General features: G+C 39.4%; 1 protein-coding gene across 4 annotated transcripts in view; it reads right to left on the bottom strand.

Annotated features, from left to right (window-relative positions):
• Positions 1-12,500, bottom strand: part of LOC143026671 (uncharacterized) — a 381,520-nt gene that overhangs the window by 248,057 nt on the left and 120,963 nt on the right. For 2 of the 4 annotated variants that reach the window (XM_076187461.1, XM_076187460.1), the window contains exon 1: positions 1,138-3,637. The exons of the other annotated variants lie outside the window; for them this stretch is intronic. In XM_076187461.1, the coding sequence (XP_076043576.1) occupies positions 1,138-1,331 (194 nt within the window). In that variant the 5' untranslated portion in view covers positions 1,332-3,637. Of the gene's footprint in view, positions 1-1,137; positions 3,638-12,500 lie in introns of those variants that run through there. 4 annotated transcript variants of the gene reach the window in all.

The raw sequence follows: 12,500 nt of genomic DNA, 5'->3' as shown, positions 1-12,500 counted from the left end.
CACGAAGAAGTAGATTGAAAAAGTCGTCCCTATTTCAGTTCTAGGTTCTTGTTTCAGGTGAATAAAATCGTCTTTTGTTAACACGAATGAAATAAAAAGATATCTGTTTCTCTTAAAGGAATCGTGTAAGGGGTCTGTCCGTCTGTCTGTGAATGGCCAATTCTTCGAAGCAGCTCAACGGTCCTTTTAGTAGTTGTGATAAAGGTTTATGGCTCTTTGTCATCACTTTATGGTTCTACTGGAACTGGATAGGAACTTCCAACCCCATCCACCCCCTCCCTTCCCTCAGATGAGACTGAACTGCGGGGGTTTATCTTACAATTCACACTTGATCAATTCCGGATAATAATGAAAGAAAGCATTTTTGGATTATTGTTGTATTCATGGTTGGACCCCAAACATTTGTAAAAGATATATAGATAAGTAAACGAATAACTAAATAAATAAATAGGTAAGTAGATAATTTAGATGAATAGATAGAATAAAATCCACGCGCAGGGGGGCGGGGCTTATGACGTCATGTCGCTTTGTCCAGACCCGAAATTACAGAGGGCTACGTGACGTCTTGTCAATCTCAGAGATATTTTTGAAAATATGGACAGACTTTGTGTACTTAAACATCGGTAATGAATGTTGTTTGATTTTTTTTTTTTTTTTTTTTTTGTGGCTGCCTTTGAGATACTTTCCCATATATCAAGGAAGCGTCAATTTACAATAAACTTTTAAAGAATATACAATAACATTTTGGTTCAGAACAAAGTCGTATGCAGAAAATTATTTGATAAAAGTAGAAAGAATAAATATATAAATAAGTTGATAAATAGATTAATGAATTAATATATTAATAAGCAAATGAATAAATCAATAAACAAATATGTATATAAAGAGATGAATGAGACAAATAGAAAACCGCAAAAATTAAGTAAAGAAGAAAACGATATTGGCCGACATTACGTCATATCGTTCAGATGCTTATCCAACTGAATCATAAAACTTCGAGCATTACTTGACGCCTTCGCCTCTTAAGTCGATTTCATTCACTGGCTACGCGTACGGCGAAGTGATCTCCACTCATGTGAAGAATACATTACATATTAACTCTATGGTGTGACCTTGTTCAGTCTCCACTTTACTCACCTGAGAAACATATAGACGCCAGTTGGCTCCATGGCCCGGGCGATGCCTTTCCACGACTTCACCATGTTGAACTTCTGCTTCGCCGTGAAGGGGAGACGCGAATCTAGGGGCTCCGGAGACGGAGGATCCGGCACAAGGACCTCCTTCTTTTTCTGCTTCCGGCCCGCCATGGCTTTTGTGAGCTGGCACCCCATCTTGCCGCTCTTCCAGGCGAGTCACCTCCTTCTACAGGGAATGGCGGCTGCTGGTCCAAGAGCCTCGTCACCCGTGAGTCGTTGCTGGAATCCCCCAAAGACCGGTCTTTCTCATGGAAGCAGCCTAGAACCCTCTAGCATGACCTGGTGGGAGGAACTCTCGGCATCAGGTGTTGTCTTCCCGGTGGCAGTGGTAGTGATGGAAGTAACGATCTACCGTGACGAAGGCTCTCACGACGTCACCAGCATCCTGGATGACGGCGGAGGGCGTCGTGCCCCGACGATGGCTGGACCGTGGTGAGGTATAAGTTTCAGATACGGCTGTTGTCGCTCATTTTCTTGTGCGCTCAAGTCCTGTACTTGCATTCACTCCCTTTGTGTTGTAATCCAGCGACTAAGATATCACTCCTCATCCCTGGACATGAGATGTATCACCAAGAAAGGATTTTGCCGGACCACAAGAAACACACAATCCAGGGGATTTCGTGATTGGAAATGAGAGAAAAAAATTAACACAACTGCTTATTTTCCATTAAGCACTTCCCAGGTAATTGCTTGGTCAGAGAAACACTGCCTGAGCTGTACACTCAAGTGCTCGCCCGGCTCAAGGCAGCAGTGTAATGAAGTGGGGATTCTGAATTGCTGAGCACAATTACCTTAATTACTTACAGGAGGATTTTTTTTTTTTTTTTTTTTGGCTGCTTAGCACGACGTAGGAAAACACTTGCGGTTGCTCCTGCTCTGGTAACCAAACTACCCTCACATTTTCCACTTCACTGTGGAACTGAATATTCCATGAATACCAACAAAAACAGGTAAGCTTCACGTTGGCTGTAGGAGGATCTGGAGGTCGATAAAGAGCCCTCCTGGGGCCTCAGGTGGGCAGTGATCAGCTGAGTCTTGTGGCGGTGTACTTGTACTACACGTGGTCAGGGTGCACATGTATAACACGTAATCTTAGCCCTTGTTACTGGAACGTCAGTGCTGGAGGCTCACTTTTATTCTCTAGTCTCTCTGTGGCTGGTGCACATAGTGAAGCTGCAAGATTTGCTTTCCAACCGATTTCCCGTATTCCTAGTTATTACATGGAATCTCCGTTTATCCTAGGCATCTAGGTGATACTAGGAATTGCCCTAATGACTGGTATCTAACACAAGGGAAACTACTTCACTAAAGAGTCAAAATTCTTCCGATCTTCAGTAATATTCTTCGCCAAGATAGGATGAGTGATTTTGAGTTCGGCTACCAAAGCTTGTGAATCACTCTTCAGGAGCGTTCTTGAAGTTGTGTGAGATAATTTTCCCCCCACCCGTCTTTGAACGCCAAATTTTCACTTTCAGCCTCTTCTGAAGTAAAGTCGAAAACTTCCAGAAGGAAGTTTCGGAACAGCTGGAAGAGCTGGGACCTTCATTAAATTTTGTGCCGCCTCTGCCAGCCTCCAAGGCGGGCGAGAACACTTTTGCCCTGTTACTAATCTTCCGGAAACTTTTGTTCACTCCCCGTACCTGTGCCAAGGACCGTCACCCACGCTCACACACACTATCACCTCTGTCTCAGAGGGGTGACCACCACCGACTGAGAGCCACTCACGGAGCGACTGGCCAGCGGCAGCAGGAGGAATCTCACCTGGCCGACACTCGAGGATGTCAACTGATTGTCCACAACGAAACGAATCGCTCACTCACAGCTGCTATTGCGGCGGCCGCCTCTCCCGGGCGCCAGTGATACACTGCGCCGGGGCAAGGTGCGACGCGCTCAGCCAGGCAGCCAGCCAGCCAGCCAGCCGGCCAACCGGCCGGCCTACCCTCCTACCTGCCTGCTTTCTTTCCTGCTTGTTTGTAAGCCTCCCTGGCGACTTGCCTAACCAGCCTATTCGCAATGTTCGGGATATGTAGTTTGTACTCAGTAGCTCAGTACTCGTTCCAGTACCTTGGTAGGCGTCCCGTGTACCTATGTTGACTTAGGCTTCGCCTTGGGCGGCCTAGAAACAAAGTTGACGAAAACTTATTAGAGTTCCTTCAATACCTAAGTGCCTAATTTGGCACTCGGAGACTCTGTCGGTAGTACTCACGTAATTTGTTGTTGTTCGATATTCTTTCTACTGTTATTGATTTTAATGTAATTGTAGGGCTATTTGTATAGTACTGCTGTTAGTTATGTAGTAATGATGTTATCACTTACTCCTGCTACCGCTACTGCTCTTACTACTGTTACTACTGATACTATCACCAACACCATTAGTACTTCTACTACTACTACTACTACTACTACTAGTAGTAGTAGTAGTAGTAGTAGTAGTAGTAGTAGTAGTATTTTTTCAGTACGACCTCCTACTACTACTACTACTACTACTTTTTTTTTTTTTTTTTTTTTTTTTTACGTCCTCTATTTCGTGGAAATGTGTGGTGTAGGTACTCAGGATCGGTTTCCCACAGACACAGTTCCTTGGCCCCTCTCTCGCCAATGACTGTGTTGTCGATTACCCTTTTATAGCTTGTATCATATTATTTACTACTACTACTATCACTTCCACCACTGCTACTAGTATTAGTGATACACTAACACTGCTACCGCTGATGGTAGAGGTAGTATTGGTAGTAATAGTGCAGAAATAATAGCACTGTTATTAGTGTTAATACAACTGACATTGTCACCATGCTCTTACTGTTCAAACTATTTGCTTACTGTCAGATACAACCACTACCTCAGGGCTGTTACCAGAGTTAATCCAGTTAAGACTCTATCAACAGAGTTAGGGATAATAATGTTTGAGAGTAGTCTGGACTCCACCACACCACATTCCCACCTCCAGCGTCCACTCTGGAATCAACAGTCACGAGTCACATTTATTGATTTTTTTGTGAGGACAAGGGACAAATAGGAGGCCATATTTTATCCTTCTGAACGCAGTATTTTCCCTTCTTTCGCCTCCTCTTTTTTTTCTCTACATGGAGGAAAAGAAAAGGTGGGACTGTATCACGCTGCACGGTCGATAAGTCTGTCACCACGATACAGTTTCGCGCCAAAGGGAAAACGTGGCTGCTGAGTTTCGTTGTTCAGTTCTGTTGTGGAAATAAAAGAAGTTCTATTGACGTTTCACGGTTTCAGTTTAGTTTTATTTTCTTATCTTTGTGTATGCATTCACTTATCTATTGTTAATTAACTAGTTTATTTATTTATTTATTTATATTATTGTTACTGTATTCTTTTTCTTAGTCTGTATACAGTTTCATTATGGACTAAAAGGTATACCTCCAGCATACGTTGGTGTTGTAACTCATTTGTGTTATTTTTTGTAGTGTGTACACCTTGCATTATATATTCTATTTTTATACAGTTTTATTTATTCGATTCTATTTTGCTGTATTGTATTTCATTTTACTTTTATTATATTTAATCTTATTTCATTTTTTTTATTCTTATTATATATATATATATATATATATATATACTATATATATATATATACAATATATATATATATTATTACTAGTATTTTTTTTATAGAAGAATATAATGAATACTCAACAAGTACCATAGAGATTAATAGAATAGGCTAGCGACAGCTCGAATGAAAGGAAAAGTGCCACTTGGAACGAAAGAGCCAGGTGAGGGACCTTGTAGTAGATCCAACAGTTGCCTCCACATCTACAGGAGGCGGTCTCTGGGTCGTAGACTTACGATGTCAGTGCGTCTTACGACCTCGTCGACTTCTCCGTATCATAAAAGTTCGGCTTCAACAAAGACGGGTGCTATCAAGATCGAGAGAATACAAGGTCTACTCAACAGCTATCCAGTATTTAGGTCGTTTGCGCATTGACGTCACTAGAAGTGCTTGGCCCAAAGACTATATAGGAAAGACGGGAAAGCTCACGGAGAGCCGCATCGTCCACATACATTTTACTGTGCGGCTCTCTCACTAGATGGCGTTTACGTCAATCACCAGTTTTAACTGCATCGTCTGTTTCTTTATTAAATATGTCAAAGATAAACCACAAGAACATTTTTCCAAAATGAAACCCCCATTTTAACGGTTGCAGAACATGAAATAGGTAAGTCTCCCAGAAACTCTGTGGTGCCTACGTTTTCTCTTTTACCTAACATTTTCACTTACGTTTTCACCATTTTCTCTGTGGGCTCCCCTTCAGATGACGTCACAACATGCGCGCGAGCAGACCTAATATTCTCTCGATCTTGGGTGCTATGACATCGCATAAAATGTCGACTCCTGTAGTACTTACAAATGAAGTCGATTATGCGTCGAGGTCTTTAATTATCGACATCTTTCAGTGCTGATCCCGTCTAATGTAATCTCATTTTTGATGAGGATTTTGTCCGAATATTCGATGATAATCATATCAAGGAAAGACGGAAGGAAGGGTGCAGATTAATTTCGGTACTCCAGGTGCTTCAATAAAGCCTCGTTGACACGGGGCTGGTTTAGTAGCTGCTGCTGCTAGTTAACTTACCCTGCAATTAAAGGTTAACACTAGGATAGTTTGGAGGCAATTTTACTAACTTTCCGTTGACATTGGGCAAGTAGAGGGCTAGTTTATATGTTGCTAGCACTAGTGGCGATAAACTAGTCACGTAACAATGAGGCGCAAGACGAAACAGGAGAACTAGTAATCACAAATAGACAAACACGCCACTATCCTCTCGTGTAAAGGTGGGAAGGGGAGTGTTCGTCTTCGGTCTTTCCTTGTTCCAGAGAGTCGAGAGAACAAATTAATCTTGTAATTGATTCACGGATCAGTTTTAGCTTTTACTCGCCGTGATTGGCCATCGCCCGGGGACTGAAACAGAGAGAGAGAGAGAGAGAGAGAGAGAGAGAGATTTTCTTAGGATTTATTTTATGTTGAATATAGTCATTGGTTCTATCCTTGGATGTCGTACTGGACCGAAGAGGTTGGGTCGTAAAAGAAATATTTAAGAAAGGAAGTGGAACGGACGGATAACAGAGGCTAAAAATGGTGGTAATCATTTTCTTTTCTTTTTTGAAGTGGAGACTAGTCTTCAATCTTAAGAGAATGCTGAGTGACTCTGGTCCGGAGGGGTGTTACTAAAGTCCCCCAAAATATTGACTGAATAAAACATAGTCATTGCCATATACGGAGAGTCTACCACGGATAGAGATAGATAGATAGATAGATAGATAGATAGAGAGAGAGAGAGAGAGAGAGAAAGAGAGAGCACCCTGGTACAATTTGGAAGTGTTGATTGGCACCGCCTCTTGCCGAGGATAAAAGAGTCAGGTAACAAAGGCGAATCGGGTTACTCCGGCGTAGCGCGGCACAGGGCCCGATTGCCCCCCCCCCCATCCCCGGGCATGAAAGAACAAAGTTATTAGAGCACCTGGGGGGGAGGCACGAACACTTTTACTGGTTATAATCACCATTGAAATGATACCTTATCTTCCCAAATACTAAAGGTAATCTAAAAAATAACCAGAAACGCTTTTGTGACTTCAAAGTTCCTTTTATTTAGAAGTCTTGGGTGAACAGAGTGGGAGCACACAAACAGTTCGATCCTCGACGTACTTCCTCTTCGAGGAGTGATATTTCGAATAAACTGTAGTTTCGTAACGAGTCGAAAGACGCGGCCTGGAGACCAGGAAGGAGTCGCCGTCAGAACTATGCGGGAAAACACACAAACGCACACACACACACACACATCTCGACACCGGAAACGAAAGAAAAAAATATATATATTGGAAAACTGTAAACACCAGATTCAATTGAAGGGTTTATTTGCCCGACGTTTCGATTCCCGTCCAGGAATCGTCTTCAGGGGGTATAACGGTTGCAAGAATGTGAACTCCTTATGAATCGCCGAAATGGTAAACCTGGGAAAGGTTCACCCTTTCAGTCAATTGTACAAAGCATACCTTACAATAATAAAAAAATACATTACAATACAAATTAAATACCAATTAGAATAAAATAAAATTCAAATAAAAGTTACATATTTGTGAACATAAAACAAGCGAAGCAAAAGTAACCATAGGTGACACACAGTAAAAACAACAGGACAGAGATGTAAATAGAAGTGGACCAAATGTCCGCACTGAAGAATCAGGAACAAACGACTAAATTAAAAACAAAAAATACACTACAAAAATACAAATAAAATAAGATACATGGCTGTGAACAAAAAACAAGAGTAGCAAAAAGCCTCTAACGTAACACTAACGTGAATACTTCAGAACATAGAACAAGGACCAAATGTCCGAAAGAAATGTCAAGGGTAAACGGCTAAATTACAACCAAACAAATAAAACCAAGAATAGTCTTTTCTTTTTGTTATTTTGGAGTGACAACTCTACACAAAGAAAATAACAAAAAGAAAAGACTATTCTTGGAAGCATGGTAAACTAAGAGCAACTGCATAAACAGGTGCATTGACCTCAACCCTATGTATTTAGGCACGAGGAGTAACACAGGCTAATTCCTCTGTTCTGTTTTCTATTCTCCGTCTGCTTCTTTTCGACCTGTCGTTTGTTCACCAGTTGGCTTTTGGCCGACTTCCTTTCTCGAAAGCGGTCTCCCAATGCACCTCTTCGACTCCCCCTTCCCGTGACTTTTGTCCTCATTTACAGTTGTAGTTTGCTTCCTTTTTTTCTCTCTCTCTACGGTTCTTCTTTTTTATCTTCTTTGCTTTTTATTTGTTTGCTTGTAATGTAGTAATTTGTTTTTGAGTCTTTGTTCCTCCTGTCCCCCACTTCCTACTTCGGCGGACATTTGGTCCACCTTCTTTCTTTTACGTCTTTGAATTATGTTCTGTTTTTACTTTTGGGTTTCGTTTTGATGTTTTTTGTCACACTTGCTTTATGTTCACTGCCATTTACTCTTTTTATTTTGTTTGGTTTTATTTGTTTGGTTGTAATTTAGCCGTTTACCCTTGACATTTCTTTTCGGACATTTGGTCCTTGTTCTATGTTCTGAAGTATTCACGTTAGTGTTACGTTAGAGGTTTTTTGCTACTCTTGTTTTTTGTTCACAGCCATGTATCTTATTTTATTTGTATTTTTGTAGTGTATTTTTTGTTTTTAATTTAGTCATTTGTTCCTGATTCTTCAGTGCGGATATTTGGTCCACTTCTATTTACATCTCTGTCCTGTTGTTTTTACTGTGTGTCACCTATGGTTACTTTTGCTTCGCTTGTTTTATGTTCACAAATATGTAACTTTTGTTTGAATTTTATTTTATTCTAATTGGTATTTAATTTGTATTTGTTTGGGACGCAAACAAAACAAAACAAAAAAAGTAACCGTTATATCCCCTGAACACGATTCCTGGACGGGAATCGAAACGTCGGGCAAATAAACCCTTCAATTGAATCTGGTGTTTACAGTTTTCCAATATGGATCCCAGATTCCAAATCTTCTCTTATATATTTATATATATATATATATATATATATATATATATGTATATATATATATATATGTATATAATACATATATATATATATGATATATACATATAATACATATATATATATATGTATATATATAATATATATATATATATATATATATATATATATATATATATATATATATGTATATGCTAATAAGAACACGGGTACGTGTGTTCACTTATGCAAAGTAGACAACTTGGAAAAAGAAACTAACGAAGCAGTGTGCTTTCGTATATTACATCTTGTACTTGTTGTTGCACTGAAGATGTAATATACGACAGCGCTCTGCTTCTTTAGTTTCTTTTTTCAAGTGGCCTACTTTGCATATATGTATATATATATATACATATGTATATATATATATTATATATATGTATATATATACATATATATATATATGCATACATATACATATATATATACATTTATTTATATACATAGATGTGTATATATATATATATATATATATATACATATATATATACATACATACATACATACATACATACATACATATGTATATATATATACATATATATATAGATATATATATATATATATATATATATTTAGTCCCGAGAAAGAATCAACAGTGCTGCCGTGATGACTTTAAAAATCACAGTCTCGGCAGTGTTATTTCATAAACTATGGATGCGTTCACAATGCCGGGCGTTTTTATTAAAGACAGACAGACAGGCAGGCAGGGAAACAAGAGAGACAGAGAAGGGGAAGTAGCGAGATACCCATGACCGTTAAGGAAGGGGAAAAGACGCATAGAGAAAGATTTATATACATATATATATATAGACATATTTCTAAACAGAAATGTAGTAGCACATTTGTAAATGACACACAGGAAAACCCACAGTATGAGAAAAAAAACTTCGAATACAGAAAATTCCTATATTTCGGCTATCAACTGTAGCCCTCTTCAGGAAAGTACCTGAAGAGGGCTACAGTTGATAGCCGAAATATAGGAATCTTCTTTATTCGAAGGTTTTTTCTCCGACTGTGGGTTTTCCTGTGTTTCATATAGACATATATATATATATATATATATATATATATATATATATATATATATATATACATACGTATATATATATGCAGAAAAACACAGGTAAATAAGTAGCTTAGTGCGTACGTTTTAGTCTATTTAAGACATTATCAACGAATAATGTCTTAAATAGACGAAAACGTTCGGACTAAGCTTCTTATTTACCAGTTGTTCTTTCTGCATATTATTTACACGTGTGCCTTGTGAATTACTGCAATATATATATATATATATATATTTGCATACACATACACATACACACACAACCTGGACGTAAAGAAATTATGATGGAGATCTAATTCATATCAATAGTTTGTTATCTATTTTGTTCTAAGACTGCTCATTTTTTTAACCTATTGTTTTCTGCCTTATATTGGTCGACGCACGTACTCTTTTCAGTCTTTTTAGATTCTTTGACCTAACGGGAAGGCAGTATTGATCCTCCTGTTTATTTCACACCACGTCGTCTTCTTCTGGCTCTTATAAATGTGTCTGTGATAATATGATCGTTTTTCTTTCCCCAACCCGTTCCGTTCGTGGGGAATTCTTCGCTGGTCTGGTTTGGCTTTCTCGGCTTTGTCTTTCCTTCATTAAAATCATCCATTGTACTGAGACAGTCGTGTAAAATGAATGTTTTTGGATTACGTGCTCTTCACAATGGCAAAATATACAATTGTGGGAAATATATTATCCTCATGATTCAAATATTATTTTTGTGTAAAGTTATCATGCACTTTTATGCGAAATTAATTCACAAGTGAAATTAATGCAGATTTTCCAGGAAAGGTAAAATAATCTCTTATGTAAAATTAAATTTGCATATTTTTCAGGAATATACCTTGTATGTGTAATGTATATATGTATATATATATATGTGTGTGTGTGTGTACAACACTGAATGGGTCCCATTGAACAGATTTACATTTATCACCCACAATTCACTTTAATTCGCCTCCTCGAGTTTCTCGATGTTGATGGCTTAGAATTAAAGTGAATCGTGGTTGATAAATGTAGATGTATATACATATATATATATATCAGCGAAAAAAATACATGGGAGGGACGAGCGATTTCGCTCGGGAAAGTTCCAATGTCGCTCTCGCAAATGCAATAGCGGGAGCGATCCCCCCCCCCCCACCAAAAAAAAAAATCGCTCCCGCGGCAAGATTCAACGTTTTTCATGCATTATCCATCATTTGGCAATCCCTGAATCCCATCACCAATGATGAAAGGATCAGAGCAAACACAACTTACCCGTGATCAATCACTGCATTATCAATCGATATCATAAACGCAACGCATCAATCAACTTTAATTTGTTGATGTATGTACGTATGTGTACGCGGTATAGCTGCTAGAGTTCAATGGCTTACCTAGCCTAGCTTCGTATCAGCTGCATGTGCGCGTATACTAGTACATGTTGACTAGACTCTATATGACTATCGTGCTATATAATGTCGCTAGTTGCGAATTGCATGGACCCAAAATGCAGGGAAGTTCATTGGTTGCATGCAGCTAGCTGCCCAATCAACGCGCTGACTACATGTACAATGCACCATACCCAATAACACATCACCACATGCATACGTACACTGTACATATGCAAACTCGCTTGAGGCCTAGAAGGGAAACTGGGAAATCCCATTTATACCCTCGTTTGCGTATTTATGAGAAAACAAAATAGAATCAAATGTTTTGTTAGTAATTGAAAGTAAATAAATTTAAGTATAGATATGAACATTTGATAATTATATATTTAGTTCATAAATATGGATCTTTGGAGGGAGAATAAAAAATACAAAAATAAAAAATGATTCGTTAGCTAGCTTAGGTTTACGGTAGCTAGGTCTACGTATGTCATGTTCATGCCAAACTTTCGATGATCGTACATCATGGAGCGATTTCTAGTGAAGCGAGTGAAGATGAGTGAAGATGGTTTGCCCTCAGATTCGGTCTTTTCAGAATCGAGGGAGAGTGTTTTGACTGCAGGAACCGCTTCTGGACCAGCAAAGCCTAATTCAAACTCTACGGGAAAACTAAAACCAGTAAAGCATGAATCTACTATACGCTCGTGGAACCTAGATTGGCTTGAAGTGGATCGGGGCAGTGATGGTACTCTAACGGTGTATTGCAAGGCTTGTGCATTTCCACCCCCAACCACTGCCAGTGGAAACAGAGGCGCTGTGTCTGTCGATCAGTTTGAACTGGGAAGCCAACATGTTAAGAAATCGAACCTGCAAAAACTTGGCTCTGGAAGTATGAAAAATGGCTATGGTAATTAAAAAAATGGCTCTGGTGAAATAAAATAAAATAAAATGAAAAATGGCTCTGAAAAAAAAAAAGTATTTTTTTCCTTGATACAAGCCACGGGCTTCGCCCTCCCCGCCTTCGCCGGGGGCTTGGCTGCGCAAACAGCGGCCTACGGCCGCAGCATTCCGCGCTCTAATCCCTCGTTTTCCTCTTCGGCCTCGGCCTCGGGGCGGAACCCCAACACGGGATCCCCAGCACGAAGAAGAACGCGAAGAAGAACGCGAGGAAGAAGAACGCGAAGAAGAACGCGAAGAAGAACGCGAAGAAGAACACGAAGTGGAATGCGAAGAAGAACGCGAGGAAGAACGCGAAGAAGAACGCGAGGAAGAAGAACGCGAGGAAGAAGAACGCGAGGAAGAAGAACGCGAAGAAGAAGAACG

The sequence above is a fragment of the Oratosquilla oratoria genome, chromosome 6 (assembly GCF_046742065.1).
Source record: "Oratosquilla oratoria isolate Oo_2021 chromosome 6, ASM4674206v1, whole genome shotgun sequence".
Lineage (NCBI taxonomy): Eukaryota > Metazoa > Arthropoda > Malacostraca > Stomatopoda > Squillidae > Oratosquilla > Oratosquilla oratoria.
The sequence above is the reverse complement of the archived record's forward strand: the minus strand, read 5'-3'. Positions and strand labels throughout refer to the sequence as shown.